This window comes from Pan troglodytes, chromosome 16 (assembly GCF_028858775.2).
Source record: "Pan troglodytes isolate AG18354 chromosome 16, NHGRI_mPanTro3-v2.0_pri, whole genome shotgun sequence".
Lineage (NCBI taxonomy): Eukaryota > Metazoa > Chordata > Mammalia > Primates > Hominidae > Pan > Pan troglodytes.
The window spans coordinates 37,135,476-37,151,919 of record NC_072414.2 but is presented as its reverse complement, the minus strand read 5'-3'; the positions used below and the strand labels follow the sequence as shown (position 1 = coordinate 37,151,919).

At 54.5% G+C, this 16,444-nt stretch overlaps 2 protein-coding genes across 27 annotated transcripts in view; one reads left to right on the top strand and one right to left on the bottom strand.

Annotated features, from left to right (window-relative positions):
- The window catches only part of SHF (Src homology 2 domain containing F), a 56,831-nt gene that overhangs the window by 31,280 nt on the left and 9,107 nt on the right, over positions 1 to 16,444 (top strand). For 12 of the 23 annotated variants that reach the window (XR_008539569.2, XR_008539568.2, XR_010151365.1 and 9 more), the window contains exon 7: positions 1,633 to 2,280. Coding sequence is in view for 11 of the 23 variants with exons in the window: in XM_063794074.1 (XP_063650144.1) it covers positions 1,633 to 1,819 (187 nt within the window). In the remaining 12 variants the exon portion in view is untranslated. Of the gene's footprint in view, positions 1 to 1,632; positions 2,553 to 16,444 lie in introns of those variants that run through there. The other 11 variants (XM_063794075.1, XM_063794074.1, XM_054667521.1 and 8 more) reach the window with 1 other exon arrangement.
- Positions 4,186 to 16,444, bottom strand: part of DUOX1 (dual oxidase 1) — a 35,884-nt gene continuing 23,625 nt past the window's right edge. For all 4 annotated transcript variants that reach the window (XM_016928146.3, XM_001163225.5, XM_016928147.4 and 1 more), the window contains 9 exons: positions 16,257 to 16,356; positions 15,755 to 15,804; positions 13,811 to 13,938; positions 8,754 to 8,907; positions 7,782 to 8,014; positions 7,375 to 7,533; positions 6,065 to 6,220; positions 5,834 to 5,962; positions 4,186 to 4,985 (listed from right to left, as the gene is read on the bottom strand). In XM_016928146.3, coding sequence (XP_016783635.3) covers positions 4,863 to 4,985; positions 5,834 to 5,962; positions 6,065 to 6,220; positions 7,375 to 7,533; positions 7,782 to 8,014; positions 8,754 to 8,907; positions 13,811 to 13,938; positions 15,755 to 15,804; positions 16,257 to 16,356 — 1,232 coding nt within the window. In that variant the 3' untranslated portion in view covers positions 4,186 to 4,862. The remainder of the gene's footprint in view (positions 4,986 to 5,833; positions 5,963 to 6,064; positions 6,221 to 7,374; positions 7,534 to 7,781; positions 8,015 to 8,753; positions 8,908 to 13,810; positions 13,939 to 15,754; positions 15,805 to 16,256; positions 16,357 to 16,444) is intronic.

Here is a 16,444-nt window from a genome sequence, read left to right as displayed (position 1 = left end):
CTGCAGGAGGTTGGTTATCCAGATGGCGGTTGAGCTCTCTGGCCACTTGTCCTTCTTAGCCAGATCTGTCTTTTGAGAAGATACAATGTGCAGCTTTTAGGAGAGACAATTCCCCAGGTGGACTAAGGGAGAAGGGGTCAGCCCCAAACTGAGAAGAGGTGAAGGAAAGCAAGGCCCATGCTGCTGCCCACAGCCTTGAGCCTGACAGGGGACACTGCCTCCCCTCTCTACCACCCACAGGGGCTGTTTGCCTCAGGCCCTTGGCTCCTTTCCCCAAGGGCCTGTGCTGTCAGCCCTAGTTATCTCAGACCTACAGATGGCCCCGGCCACCCTGCACCCTGACTCCCAGCCCTGGGGCCTCAGGCCTTTTCCTAGCAGTCTGCTAGGCTCCTGAGGACTCCATGCCTGGGGAGGCAGAGGGATAGAGTTTGGGGCCTCCGTTTTTCCTCCCATCTGTCACCTCCCTTCAGCCTCCCCACTCTGATTTCTCGCTTGTGGGCCTGGTGAAATGGGTCCGGGCAGAGCCTTGTACCCAGGCAGGGGAGGCGAGTGATAAGGATTGCCAGCCTCACCTCTCCGGGGGGTGGACCTCAGGATGGAGGCAGCTCCCTCACTGGTTCTGCTTTCCACACTAACCTCTAAGCCCCATCCTTGTCCCCAAGTAGGCTCTGGCCAGCAGTATATAACACTTAGGCTTCAGGGCTCCCCAAAACATTGCTCACCCCTTGCCTGTGCTTGAGTTTCAGACCTGAGGCCTGACAGACCAAGCCTGTGGTGGTTTAGACAAATGTTCTTGGAGGTCTCACTCCCATGCCCTCTCATGGGCCGAGGGTCCCTGGACATTTAGGAGCTAGCCAGAGCTCTGAGCAGTGGGGTCCTTGTCTTGAGGGCGGGGCCAGGCACTAATGCTGATTTCCTGGCTGTGGCAGGGAGATGGCAGAGGCAGGAGCATGTCTCCTCTGAGCAAGGGAGTGAAGTCATTGTAGGCTGAAGGGCCGGATAAATGAGCTAGGGGCTTGGTCCAAGACCCAGAAAGCAAGAGAGTGAAGGGATATCCCCAGGAGGAGGCAGCTGAGCACTCCCAGATTTTGGGGGGTCTTCCAGATCAGGTTCCCCCTTCCCCCTAGTCATTAGAAGGGAGAGCCCCAACGAAGACTAGCTTGGTTGTCACATCTGTCCACCCTCCTGCCAAGGGCATATGTGGTTCCACATGAGTCACCAGGAGCAGCCCCTCACGGGTGTCCTACCAAAGAGCTCAAGGAAGGTGAGGTTAAACTGGCCCTGGCCACAGAGGCTGGAGGGCCGGGGTGCCTGGACCCCAGGGTTGGCCAGCAGGGGTCGGGGGAGGTGCTGGTCGCTCAGTTTCCACCTGCACACACCCTGTATGCTCCCTATACACACATTCTTGGCACAACCAGTGGCCTTACCACAAAGCCAATGCCCAGTGCTACCTACTTACACCACCACCACCCCTTCTTTCTGGACTGACCTCCACCTCCCCTAATCACCTGTCATTCTCAGCTGGCTTCGGAACCACCACATTTGCTGTAGGGTTGGGGAGGGTTACTGGGTGGCTGGATGAGGGGGCTGAGGAGAGCCCCCACTCACCAAAGTCTCCTCTCCTCTTCCCAGGAGCAGCCAGGGATTCATGCACATGAAGCTGTCCCGAACCAAGGAACACAAATATGTGCTGGGCCAGAACAGCCCGCCCTTCAGCAGCGTCCCTGAAATTGTGCACCACTATGCCAGCCGCAAGCTACCCATTAAGGGAGCCGAACACATGTCCCTGCTCTACCCTGTGGCCATCCGGACTCTTTAGATGTGAAGCCAGGGCACTGTGATAGACCTGTACCCAGCCCTGTGCCCATCACCTGGCTGAGGGCTGTGGCTCTTGCCAGGGACGTGATCTTTCAAACCTTTCTTCTCCTGGGATCCAGTAGAAGCTGGAGATTCCTTAATTTATTCTAAAGGGAAAGGGCTCCCGGGGCCTTGGAGTAAGGGGTTGTCTGGAGCTGGGGAAAGAGGAATCCCTGGAGAGAAAGGATAGCCCCTGGAGGAAGGGGGTTCCAGAGCTATTGGGAGGGTAGGGAGTTTCAGATTGGCAGCTCCGGCTCCTTTCCGACCTTAGGGCAGAGGTGGTGACCTCCACCACCACCACCCTCTCCCCACTGGGTCCGTGCGAGGTAGTGCAGAATTCGGCCCCTTGGGGCGCCTTACCACCTCTCTGCCTCCGTCCCCGACTTCCACCCCAGACCGTCGGAGGGCTCCGCCCAGAGTCTGGTAAGAGGTTTGGGGAAGACAGGCCCCTGGGAAGCAGCCGGCTTTGGGGGGTGGGGAGAGAAGGGGAGGGGCTCGGGCAGAGGGAACTGTGCAGTCCCCAGGCCGCCCCGGCTCCGGGCCAGAGGCAATAAATAAACCCGATCCTGCCGGGCACAGCCGCGCCCGCGCCTCCGGCGCCGTCCCCGGGCTGACGGGGGAGGGAGCGGAGAAGCGAGCGCAGATTCTGCATATAAATCAGCTCTGGAGCAGACACAGCCCGGCTGTGAAAAGCACTTTCGAAGCATCAAGTTCCTTTCTTTGACGAGATGTCAAAACATCCCCGCCGCCCCCGCCCCGGCTGGGGGCACCCGAGGCCCTCTGGCCGCGCGGCGCCCCCTCCCCGCGGCGCGCGGCTTCCCCGGAGCGCGTCCAATTTCCTGCCAACAGCCATTTGTCTGGGAGGAGGGGAGGCGCGGAGAGACAAAGAGGCAGCGCGCCAGGCCGGGGAGCGGGGCGGCCTGCCACGCGGAAGCCGCGCGCCGGCGGAGGCGGGAAGGCTGGCGGGGCGGGCCGCGCGGGCCGCGCTTGTCTCCTTGGCCGAGGAACTGAGGGCCTGCAGCGCCTCCCTCGCGCCCTAACGGAAGGGTTTGTCCCGGGCAGACTCTCGGGCGTGGCCGGCCTGCGAGCCCCTAACCACCGGCCCGCGGCCTAGGCCGCACCCCGACCGGCGCCCACCGCTGGAACCCGCCCAGGCCTCTGGGCGGGCCCGGGGAGGCCCACTGGGTCGCCAGGCGGAGCGGCTCTCAGGCTGCCCCAGGCCCGCCCCACCCCGCGGGCAGGCTGGTCAGGACCCCTCGACATGCTGGGCAGGCACCTTCGGGGGACCGCTGAGCCAAAGGGCCGTCTGAGGGCCTCTTCCAGAACCTAAACGTGCAACCTCCAAAGTGTGCTGTGAATCACAGTACTTGAGAGTTCTAAACCAGTGGCTATTTTCTCGAAATTGAGGATATGTGGTATGCAGGCGTTTTGTGGAAGCAATAGGAAGGATCACTTAAAATTGGGCACTCTCTTGCCGGGCGCGGTGGCTCACGCCTGTAATCCCAGCACTTTGGGAGGCCGAGGCGGGCAGATCACCTCAGGTCGGGAGTTCGAGACCAGCCTAACCAACATGGAGAAATACCGTCTCTACTAAAAATACAAAATTAGCCGGGCGTGGTGGTGCGTGCCTGTAATCCCAGCTACTTGGGAGGCTGACGCAGGAGAAATCGCTTGAACCCGGGAGACAGGTTGCGGTGAGCCAAGATCGTGCCATTGCACTCCAGCGTAGGCAACAAGAGCGAAACTCTGTCTCAAAAAAAAAAGGGGCACACTCAGAGAAATTCCCTCAGAGGGTTGTCCTGTCTTTAAGTCGACTTGGAGAGCATCCAGCCATTTTGCAGATGAGAAAACAGGCCCAGAGAGGTTGGGTGATGTGTTCATTTGTCTCCTGCTATCATCTCACTGCCTGGAAGAGCCATGTAGGCACAGGTGCCCAACTCTCCCTTTGCTCAGAGAAGGGCTGGGAGTGACTGAGGTCCTGGTAACAAGCCAGGCGGCTCTGGCTCCATATAGACTCCAGCTGAGTCTGCCCCCTACCCCGTTCTCTTCCCCAGCCAACCTCCTCCAGAAGCTTCCACACCCTCTGTTTCTGCCCCTCCTGAGCAGGCTCACCAGGCCTCACACTAGTGGCTGACAGGCCCTCTGTCAGGAAGGGCACCCCTGGGCCGGGGAAGGGATCTCTAGCTGGGGCACTTTGCCTTGGGCCAGCTCCTTTACTCAGGACACTGGGCAGCTTGAGAGATGTCTGGGCCAGCCTGGTGAGCTGGCTGGGTGAGTGGCTTCCTCTCCCCATGCCCCTTCCGGTCCTAGGGCAGAATAAAGAAACCCTGAAGGCAGAAAAGTGATTTATTTGGAAGGGAGACTACTGGAGCAGGGAGAAGAGGGCTGAGGAGCATTGCATACATAGGTATTGGGCCAGGGTCTGATGAAAGAACGTGCTTAAAACCTTGGGTGAAATTAGTTGTGGTGTTAGACTGGGGTGCCGAGTGGGTTTCTGTAAATGGCTTGCCATGGGTCCAGCCTCTACCTTCTGCAAGGCATTTGCCAGCCCGTCTGACAGTGGGGAGCCCAGAAGAGGAGGAGGTCTGGGAGTAGGGAGGGTTCTAAGATGCCAGCATCCATGCTCCCACTGCATCCTTACACTCACCGCCCCAACACACATACAGACATGCACACACATAGTACTTGTCAGGTCAGCTTGTCTTCTGAGATTTGTTTCTGAAGTCTGGAAGCAGAGGTTTCACTTTGCCCCAAACCAGTAGCTCCCCTACTTCTCACTCTAGTCCCTAGACACTGCCCCCCCACCATTTCTCCAGGCTGAGACACATCCTGGTCCTGGGGGTCCCTGAGCCCACACATGGTGACTGACCATGGCCACCTGGAACAAGGTTGGGAGGTGGGAAATCAGAGAAGGCTGAGGCAGCCAGAAATAGGAAGAACAGAGGTGAGGTGTGGGCTCAAACCTCTGCTCAACTGGGCAGTGGGCAGAACCCCCGGGCAGGGGCCTAGAAGTTCTCATAATGGTGGGAGAAGTGAGTCCGGTCCTGCCTGTTGATGAGCTGACAGGCCTTTTCCACATTCTTGGTCATGCCAGGGGGGCCACAGCTAAACACCCCGATCTTCCGGACCTGTTGCAGGAGGAATAAGTGGAGGCTAACTCTTTGCTCAGAGGCAGGGATAACGCAGTGTTCAGAGGAAAGGGTAGCTCCCTAGTTCAAGACCAGCCTGGGCAACATAGCAACATCCCTGACTCTAATTTTTTTTTTTTTAATTAGCCGGGCATAGTGGTGCACTCCTGTAGTCCTAGCTACTTGGGAGGCTGAGGCAGGAGGATTGCTTGCGCCCAGGAGTTGGAGGTTACAGTAAACTGGTATTGCATCACTGCATTACAGCCTGGGCAACAGAGCAATACCCTTTCTTTAAATTAAAAAAAAAAAAAAAGCCAGCAGTGCTCCTGATGGTTTGCTTTGTACTATGCATGGTGAGGGCTGGCTCAGTGTTTATAGCTCTAGTGGAATTTTGCTAAGTGCTAGATCAACATTTCTAATAGAGGTTGGGTTAATCAGTGTTCAAGTTGAAGACTAGCTCAGGGTCTCATGGAGGGCTAGACCAGTATTTGTGAGTAGTGACTAGCCCAGTGCTCATGGTAAAGGTTCCCTCAGTGTCCAGGGTGAGGACTGACTCAGTATTGGTGAGGGTAGCCCCGAGTTTTTGGTGAGGACTAGCTCAATGATTGAGCTCTTCCTTCTGGACAATACATCTTGGCTTCAGAGATGGCAAGTCCCTATTGCCTGCCTCCTCCTTTAGCACCTAAGGGTGACACCCACCTATCCTTTCCATTCCATTACCCCACCAATCTCCCAGGGAATGGGTTCTCATCAGCAGTCAATTTCTTCCTTGATGGGGAAGGTTTGGGAGCTTTGCTCAGACCCCAAATGATAAAGAGGAAGAGAACCTGGTTATGGGTTGGACTGACCTGGGGGTGGACCTCCTGCAGGGAGTTGAAGAAGGGCTCAAAGGGGGGGCGGCCAAAGTGGGTGATGGAGCGCAGGCCTGTGAATAGACTCCGGTTCAGAACCTTCTGGAAGTGCCGCTCACAGATGTACTATGGTAGGGAAGGGTGGAACAAAGTTCAGCCAGGCACAGCTAGGGTCAATTCCTAGCTCAGACAGTGGCCCGCATACCCTCCTGGTTAGCCCTGACATACCAGCATAGTGGTCCTGAGGTCGAACTTCTCAGCCAGCTGGGTGATGTAGATGTGCACAGACACCAGGTCCTGGTGGTCATTCTCCTCCACCTCTCGGATGATGTCAGCCAGCCACTCAAACTGACGCTGGGTCCGCGTCACCCAGATGAAGTAGATCTGGGGACACAGGGCTGGAGTTCAGGACCCATCTCAGCTCAGCCTCCCTAAACCCCAGGGGTGTCCATACTGATAGAACTCTTCTGACCACAGCTAGCTTGTGCCCTTCCCTAGACAGCCTGGGGAGATGGAGTGTATGGGCCACGGGGCCAGGCTCTGAGGCCAGAGATGGAGTTGGCCCAGGGCATAGAGAGGTGGAAGTGAGAGACCCCAGGGCCATGGGAAAGATCCCTTGGTGATTGGGAGGTGATGGTCTGTGGGGTGGGAAGCAGCTTTCATGCTCAGCCTGTCCTACAGCTCCCTCCAGTGGTCCCTGGTCAGGCTGCCAGGCACCTAGTGGCTAAAGGGCATTTCACAGAGCAGCCTCAGGGAGACCCAGCAGCTGCCTGAACAGATGGGAATGGGCTCAAAGAGAGACCAGCGGGTGGCAGCTGCCCTGCGGGGAGCCCTCTGCAGCTTCCGAGGGAGGAAAGTGGGGCTGTATAGTTAAGAAGCAGAGGGCAGAGTACAGGAGGCGAGCTGTCACCCTCTGAATGCTGACAGCACATGGGCTGGGCCTCTGCCCACTGCATTCCAGCACCCCTGACTCACCTGCCAGGCCCAGAGAAACGAGCAGGGGCCTGCCACCAGGTCCAGGCTGGTGTGAAAGGACCCGTGTGAGGGCCTGAGGGTTTGAGCTGTGTTCCTGGGGCCAACCTGGCCCACCAGCCCTGCCTTGCCACCACTCCTCCTGTTCCTCTTGAGAGCTGAGCCAGTTTCACTTGTGCTCCACCCAACATGCCCTTCCCTCTCCCAGCCCAATAAGGCTCCAAGTGCTGGGCTCCTTTGTAAGAAGGAATGGGTTTCTTTACCCCCTCCAACCTTGCCTGGAGGAACTCCCAGAAGCAAATCCTATGTGGAGCACCCCTAACTGAGGGAAAGAGTCTTTGTAAACCAGGCAGGATTCTGGAGGCATCCGCAAACCAGTTCTGTCCTAAAGGGTCTAGGGATATCCTGATACCACCCCACTCACCACCCAACCCCAGGTTTCAAACCAACTTGCCCCTGCCCAGTTCAGGGAAGCCAAGAACAAAGGCAGAGGAGAAAGACACAGATGGGTACCATGACAAGGAAGAAGGGGCCATGGGTTGGTGGGAAGTGGGGGCGGTACTCACCTTCTTACAGAACACTTGGCAGCTGACGGATGACTTGAAGACCAGGTCTTTGAGGATGGAGGCAAAAGGGGTGACCCCAATGCCCCCTCCCACTAGCACTGACACCTCAAACTTATGCCACTCCTGGTGGCCCTCTCCAAATGGTCCATCAAGGTACAGCTGTAGGGAGGGGCGTGGGTTTCAGTTAAGCTTGGCCACCACCATAGATCGGAAGCCAGAAATGAGAGAAAAGGAAAGGTAGATACGTATATGGAGTGAGGGGAAGAGGAGGATTTGTGGCATTATCTGGAACAACCAGTCTCTAGATGCAGAGAGGGGAGGCACAGAGTGGGGAGTCTAGTGCTGCCGGGCCAAAGCCTTCAAAGGGGATATGGGCGCATGTGGCACGTCTGGCCAGGGTCTGGTACCTTTGGGTATCTGGCACATCTGTCACCCGTCGGGGCTGAGTAGATCTCCCTGAGGCGAGTGGTCCAGGGCCCTGCTGCCCGGATGTGCAGGCTAAGCGTGTCCTCATGGGGCGCAGAGGTCAGTGTGAAGGGGTGGTACTCGGTGGTCCCCAGAGCCAGGCAAGCGATCCGCACCCACTGCCCTGACTTGTACTCAAAGCCCTGGGGCCGCTGGAACCGCAGGTGGGTCACTCCTGGGGAGGGATGGTGGGTGAGAAGCTCCTGCCCTGAACCCAGCAACAATGTGGCCTCCAGAGAGCTCCCCACCCACAGCCTCAGCTCTGCTTCTGGAATATGACAAAGGAGGCCTCCCCCATCAGAAGCTCACCCTGTGGGGGCCCAGGCAGCACTGGGGCTGAGGGTCAGCTAGGCAAGGGGCAGCCTGGCCTGAGCTTCTCTGCTCTCTGTGATGAGAGACGCTCAGGTCCCCTGGCAAACAGCCCTCCTTTCCTTTCCTTCCTTCCTTCCTCCCTCCCTCCCTCCTTCCTTTTTTTTTTTTTTTTTTTTTGACACAGTCTCACTCTGTTGCCAGGCTGGAGTGCAGTGGCACGATCTCAGCTCACTGCAACCTCTGCCTACCAGGTTCAACCGATTCTCCTGCCTCAGCCTCCTGAGTAGCTGGGACTACAGGTGCATGCCGCCACACCCAGCTAATTTTTGTATTTTTTTTTTGTAGTAGAGACAGGGTTTCACCATGTTGGCCAGGATGGTCTCGATCTCTTGACCTCATGATCCACTTGCCTTGGCCTCCCAAAGTGCTGGGATTACAGGCGTGAGCCACTGCGCCTTGCCCCTACCAGCTCCTTTGTCCCTGCCACCCAAGGCACCTGCCAGCTCCACTGGGCCCGACCAGGAGACTGTGCGGTCTAGACTCTGCCTCTGCCCGGTCAGCTCCCTCAGTGTCACCAAGCTGATCTCCTGCCAGGCTGGTACCTGAGGGCAGCAGCTCCGCCTTCACCACGCTGATCTCCACCTTCTTCCGGCTCAGGCTCACCAGCTTGTCGCCCCCATAGATGATTGCTGGGACCAGGAAGAAGATGTGGAAACGGGGCAGCTGGATCAGGGCAAAGCTACCATGGATGATGAGCTGGATGGAGGAAAGAGCTCTGCTCAGACCTAGCAATGCCCATAGCAGAATACGGGGCCAGCTCAGGCCTTAGACCCTCCATACTTCCCCGCTGGTATATCCAGCCCCCACCTCACCACGTACCATGCTCCTTCTAGGTTGCAAAACCTCACCATTCCCAACTCCATCCTCCATAGCATTCCATGAGGAATTAGAGTATTTTCTAGATCCCTGACACCACCCTAGACCAAGTGATGTCACCTGTCACCTGGACTCATGCAGGAGCCTTCCAGTGGAAGTAGGTCTTCTACTGGTCTTGCCTCACTGTAATTCCTGTCTCTTCAAGGCAGCCAGTGTGACTTTTTAAAGTTCATTTTATCCTGTTCATCCCCAGCTTTAAAAGCTTTGGTGGCCTTCCCATTGCACTACAAGGCCTCACAAGTACTCTTGACTTCTGCCTGCCAGCCGTTCTCCCCTCCCTGTTCCTCAAACATGGCCAGTCCTTTCTGCTTAAGGATCTTTGCATCTCCTGCCTGGAATGCCCTTCTCCTGGTTCTTCCCATGGCTAGCTCCATCTCATTTTTCAGGTCTCAGTAGAAACACCACCTCCTCAGGCCTCCCCTCAGTCCTCTCTACCACATCTGCCTGTTAACTCTCTTAGTGCATGCGTTGTCATCCACAGTACTTTTGTTTTTTGGGGGTTGGGGGGACAGAGTCTCGTTCTGTCACCCAGGCTGGAGTGCAATGGCATGATCTTAGCTCACTGCAACCTCCGCCTCCCAGGTTCAAGAGATTCTCCTGCCTCAGCCTCCCGAGTAGCTGGAATTACAGGCACCTGCCACCACACCCAGATAATTTTTGTATTTTTAGTAGAGATGGGGTTTCACCATGTTGGCCAGGCTGGTCTCGAACTCCTGACCTCGAATGATTTGCCCACCTCAGCCTCCCAAAGTGCTGAGATTACAGGCATGAGCCACCGCGCGCGGCCAACAGTACTTTTGCTTCCTCATTCATTTACATGTTTACTGTCGTTTTCCCCACTGGACTGAAGGGGTAGGGACTGTTTGCCATTACAAGCTCCTAGCAGTTTCTGCCTGGCATATGATAGGCACACAGTAACTGTTGGGGAAAGGCGCTTCCCCAGTCTATCCTCTCCTTTTCCAGGCTAAGAATACCTAACTAGTCTCCCTTTTCCATGTAATAACTGACAAGTATCATCCAGCTCTGGTCCTTTCCCTAATAAGTTTGTCTAACATGGTCAGACACTACTTGGTCACATTCTTCCCACTTGCTTGCTCCTGAGTCTGGCTCAGTTTGACTTCTGCGTCCACCTCTCCTTAGGACCTTCCCACTGAGGGCCCAGCAGCCCCACAAATGGGTAAAAGATATCTTTTCAGGCCATGTTGGCTCCTACTCTTAGAAGCCTGAGGCACTAGTGACCACCTCCTTCTCGCCACTTCTACAACAATGCTCTACTGGTTCTCCCACTTTGGGCCACTCGCTTTCCATCTCCTCCACTGGCTTAATTCCTTCTGCCACCCCCAGTCATGGGTGTTGCCCAAGCCTGGTTTTGTCACCTGCTCATCTCTTTCTATGCTCCGCCATGTGGCATGGCCTCTCAGCTGAGCCACAGCCCCTCAGTTTCAACTGCAGCTGCCACATGATCACCAGCAGCATGTCCTGCCACCACCTAATGCCCTATGGCCATCCGCAGCCAGCCCTGTCCCCTCTGCCTCCTGAATATCCTATCACCATTCCCACCTCTGCCTGTGCTCACGCCCTTCCTTTTACCTGGATTGCTCTTCAGTTTCCACTCTGCCCTGTCAAAGCTTAGCTTACCTCCCCCAGACCCTTGGCCCAAGTCCAGTCTTCTCCTCAAAGTCTTCCCTAGCCAATTTAGCCCAAGTGAAACTCCCTTCAGTGAACTCCTATAACTTACTGTTTGGAACACTCCGCTCAGCAATTAATCCTATATCAAGTGTTCATTTTGATCATTTCATGCATGTGCCACTTTTTGTCACAGCGAATCCTAAGTTCCTAAGGAAGAGATTAGAGTCTCCCCTTCTGCTGCTGGGCCCTACAGAGAGCTAGTACATAAAAGACCCTCCACAGATACACAGATAGCTGCTTTTTTTTTTTTTTTTTTTTTTTTGAGATGGAAGTCTCGCTGTCACCCAGGCTGGAGTGCAGTGGTGTGATCTTGGCTCAATGCAACCTCCACCTCCCTGGTTCAAAAAATTCCCCTGCCTCAGCCTCCCGAGTAGCTGGGATTAGAGGCGCATGCCACCACTCCCGGCTAATTTTTTTGTAGAGACGGGGTTTCACCATGTTGGCCAGACTGGTCTCCAACTCCTGATCTCAGGTAATCCACCCGCCTCAGCCTCCCAAAATGCTGGGATTACAGGTGCGAGCCACTGCACTCGGCCAACAGATAGCTTTTAAACTGAACTCTGGTTCCCCATTCAGGCGTTCCCTTCCCCCAGCTAAGTCTTCCTAGATTCTTGAACCTTTCCCTACAAGACTAACTTAAACCTCTCTGAGCTCTTCTTTGAACTGGCTCTTTCTTCCCCAAGTTCACTGTTTCATTGTGGAGCCCACACCCACCCCTAAGGCTTTCTGAGCATCCAAACAGGCTGAGTACAATGGCAGGGTGACGTCATGCTGCTCTGTTTCTACACCCTATTTTGTGCTGGCTTTCCTTTTAAACCACAAGGCTGCTGCAGATTCCTTGTTGGCTGGTGGGATGGGGTGGTGGCTCAGCCAGCTCAGCCTCTGATGTGCTAGCCCTGCCCTCTTCTGCCTGGATCAGAAGCCTGGCCATCCTTCCCCAGGGTCTAGTCTATACTGGGGTCCTTTACTTGTAATTTATCTTTCTGCTTGAAGTCAAGTGGTCACGCCTGGGACAAGTGGGAACAAAGAGGGTGCTCTTGCCCTGATCTCCCTGAGATGAGATTGTCCCAAACTGCTGGTGAGGATAGCCTAGCATAGAGGCCTCCACCTTTCTTTTTTCCTTTTTTATTTCTTTTTTTTTTTTTTAAACAGGCTCTCCATCTGTTGCCCAGGGTAGAGTGTAATGGCATGATCTCGGCTCACTGCAACCTTCACCTCCTGGGTTCAAGCGATTCTCATGCCTCAGCCTCCTGAGTAGCTAGGACTATAGGTGTGCATCACCACACTCAGCTAATTTTTGTATTTTTAGTAGAGACGAGGTTTCGCCATGTTGACCAGGCTGGTCTTGAGCTCCTGGCCTCAGGTGATCCACCCACCTCGGCATCTCAAAGTGCTGGATTACAGATGTGAGCCACTGCGCCCGGCCACACCTTTCGAACCCCTGACTTTCCTGCTGGCAGGAAGGGTGGCTCGGAATCCTAGTGATGCCTACACCCCAGGACAAATCAGAAAGGGCTCTGGGTCTTAGGGAGCCTGCCTGGCCACTCTTCTGGATCTCTCATCTAGTTCAAAGTAGCTGCTTTATCACCAGGAACAAGAACGTCATTTCCACCCCCAACAGAAGCAGTAGCCAAGAATGCTAGGGCTCCACTCATTATTGGGAAGAGGAGGAGAGAGGGTAAATTAGTCATAGCTTCCAAAGAAAGAGATGTTTCTTAGGAAACGCATATCATCAGTTCTAGGAAACATCCTAAGCCAAGGCTAAGTAGTCATCTTCAGAACTGTGAAATGCTGAGCAACAGGCAAGATGAAACAGACCCTCCTATCTGTCAGTGAGGACAGAACTGCACCTGAGAGAAGGCAGGTCAGACAGCAGGAGCCAACCTGACCGAGGCCATGGTGCAGTTTCTCTTTGTCTCGGCACAAAGGAGAGCCCTGTATGCAGTTCTGCTGCAGGGAAGAGCTGGAGCCTTGGGATTTGGTTTAGCTTCTAAGTGAGGCCCTCAGAGTACCCTTTAGGGAATTGCCTCTGCTCATGAGGAAGGCAGACAAGCAGAGCCACAACACAGGGACACAGAATCAGCTCGGGAACTAACCAGCTAGGCAGCCGATGAGAAACCCAGGGGAGGGTGAAGGGAACATGAGAAGGGAGGCAACATGGAGAGAGGGAGGCAGGAGCCAAGGTTAAGGAGAAGGAAAGGGGATAGGTAGAGTCTTAAAAATCTATTTGATTGGCCTGGCGCGGTGGCTCACGCCTGTAATCCCAGCACTTTGGGAGGCTGAGGTGGGTGGATCACGAGGTCAGGAATTCGAGACCAGCCTGGCCAACATGGTGAAACCCTGTCTCTACTAAAGATACAAAAATTAGCCAGGCATGGTGGTGCGTGCCTGTAGTCCCAGCTACTCAGGAGGCTGAGGCAGGAGAATTGCTTGAACCCGGAAGGCGGTGGTTGCTGTGAGTTGAGATCGTGCCATTGCACTCCAGCCTGGGCGACAGGGTGAGACTCTGTCTCAAAAAATAAAAAATAAAAATTCATTAGATCAGCAATCCAACTGAAGTCATTTTGAACAAGCTTATATACTGTACAGGTGGCACTTAGCAGGTGTGACTAATGCCCCAAAAAATAGGATCAGAACAAAAGTGGCAGAACCCATTTAAGATAAGTTTCTTCAAAAAGGGTGATGCTGTCTTGGGTGCAGGTAGTCCACCCAGGAGCCAAAACCAGCCACCCAAAGTGGGGAAAGACTAGCTGGGCAGAAGTGGGGTGGAGGTGTCTGCGAGGAATGGAAATCAGTCTGGCAGGGCTGCTACTGCAAAACCCATGCCAGGGAGCTGAGCTTCCAAGTGCTGCATATTGGGGTCATCCTAATGGAGAGCCCTGTACTATCATCTCCACCTTCAAAGAGGGACGTCGAGAAGTGAAGAGGATGCTTCAAATAGCTTGAAATTGAATGAATGTCCCAGCTCTCCTTGCCTCCCTGGAAATGTCCTGCCCATACCCTCCTGGCCTGGCTCACAGCCAAAAGCCCTCACCAGGACATAGAGCAGGATGTAGAGGTGGTGGGTCAGCCAGAAGCCCCGGAAACTGCGGCGGCGGAAGTGGTGGGAGGCAAAGACATACATGATGGCCAGGATCAGGAGCAGCACAACCCCCGTGAGGCCTGCAAAATGAACATAGGGTGGAAGGCAGAAGATCAGTGCCTTGAAAGGGAACTGTTCTGGAGCTTCCAAGGTCCCCTCTCCACTCCACTGCCCAAGTTGGAGTAAGAATGTCCCAGCATTCTCCTCTGGTCCTCTCCCCCAACACCACTGATCACAGGTACCTTTCATTTCAGCAGACATTGTTCACTTTTCATAGCCCTTGTCACCATGATTTTTTTTTTTTTTTTTTTTTTTTTTGAGATGGAGTCTCGCTCTGTCACCCAGGCTCCCTGGAGTGCATTGGTGCAATCTCGGCTCACTGCAACCTCTGCCTCCCAGGTTCAAATGATTCTTCTGCCTCAGCCTCCTGAGGAGCTGGAACTAAAGGCATGCACCATCATGCCCAGCTAATTTTTTTTATTTTTAGTAGAGACAGGGTTCTGCCATGTTGGCCAGGCTGGTCTTGAACTCCTGGCCTCAGGTGATCCGCCCACCTTGGCCTCCCAAAGTGCTGGGAATACAGGCATGAGCCACCACGCCCAGCCAATTTTTCACCAATGTCATTATTTGGTTTTTGTCTGTCACTTTCCTGACTCTCGGGTTCTCAAGAATGAGGAACAGGCTAAGCTAGTTTGCCACTGAATCCTAGTGCCTAGTGCAAGGGCCTGGCACACTGTGGGCCCTATATAAATGTGTGCTGAATGAATGGATGCAGAGGGTGTCCACTCTGGGCCCTCTGGGCCAAACAATGGAAATGACAGGCCGTACTCTCATCGAGTCAAGGTTTGGTCCTTGTCCCTGCACCACTCTTTGTTGGCTGCCACAGCACACAGCATGAGCACTGGCACTGTTAGTGACTGGCCAGGACCACACTGTCCCTGCTCATCACCAGGGTCCCCAAGTACAACCCAGAGTTGGTGGGAGGCCCCTCCTCTCACAGGGGATCCAGGCCATGGGTATACAGGGGGATAATACTGGAGTCAGGGCAGGGCAGAGAGGACAGAGAATGCTCCCTCAAGTGATCAAGGAAGAGAGAGGCAGAAGTTAAGAAGATTAGAGCCCTGAAGTGTAAAAAAGTAAAGGTTAAGAAGGGATCTAACCAAAGCCTGTAAAGTCCTAAAAGGAGAGGAGAGCATAAACACAGGCTTATCCACTAAATCTCAGTGTGCAGGAATTAGCAAGCACCCTCTGAAGTTCAAAGCAGATCATTTTAGGATTAAAAAAAAAAAAAAAAAAAAAAACCATGCTGTGTTTCACAGAGAGGAGCCAGTATAGAAATTATGTTACTCCAAGGAAGGAACAGACTGAAAATATAAATAGGTTCAAGAGAGTTTGAATAGATTCACAGCTAATAGCTCTAAGATGGGTGATTATAGGGAGTTAGGAATATCCCCCAAACGCTCCTTTCAAGGCATACTGGGTAGGCGCCTCTGTCTGGCTTGACAAAGAGCCTGCTCCCTCCCCCATGCAGCTGGGGCACAGCACTCCTCAAAGCTACTGTTAGGGTATGTGTGTGTATTGGGGGAAGAGGTAGCCAGCCACTCCTATTCCACTGGAACTAGTCCATAGTAGGAGATATTTCTCCTCCTAACCCTACTAGAGGAGGAACTAGCCCAAAGTAGGGGCAGGAACCCAGCTGAGCTCCTGCGAGGAGGACTGGAATGCAGAGTAGTCTAAGTCTCCTGCCCACCCAATAGTGTCCTCAGGCCAGAGGACAGAGCCTGGGTCACCGGAAGAGCTGAGTGAGTGAACCTGGGTTGCTCTGGGGTGCAGAGAACCCAGAGCCTTGAACTCACAGTCAGGTCCAGAAATTCATGGATCAAGGAGGGTTCTCACCTGGTACGGTCTGGAAGAACCACCAGTAATACTTCTGGGGGAACTCAGACCTGTGTGGAAGGGACAGCAAAGAGACACCTTGAGAGGAGATCTCTCTCTCTTTTTTTTTTTGAGGCAGAGTCTTGCTCTGTCACCCAGGCTGGAGTGCAGTGGCATGATCTTGGCTCACTGCAACCTCCACCTCCTGGTTTCAAGCCATTCTCCTGCCTCAGCCTCCCCAGTAGCTGGGATTACAGGCACGCACCACCATGCCCAGCTAATGAGAGGAGATCTTTGGGAATTCCAGATGGGACCCTTCAGGGGAGGCACCCCAACTCGGTCACCAGTCTCTCCTGCTGACTTGGCATTAGGGGCTCAGGCTGGTCACTGTCTGTCCTGTAACCTAGAAGGTGACAGTCTCCTCTGGAGCCAGATAATTTGTTTCTTTCCACCCAAAAGGAATCCTCCCCATTACACACACACACACACACACACACACACACACACATTCGCACTTACTCACCCATCATCATGGAAGAGGCCAGGAAAGAGGCAGGAGAGGACGCTGAGGGGGCTGATGGAGAACAGGTACACATTCACCACATGGCCCACACTGTGTAAGACTAAGGAAGAGCAGACCAAGTGGTGAGCTTGGGGCAGCCCAGGGTGGGTGCTCACTCATTCAGCCCAAGATCGAGGACCCTGGCCAGA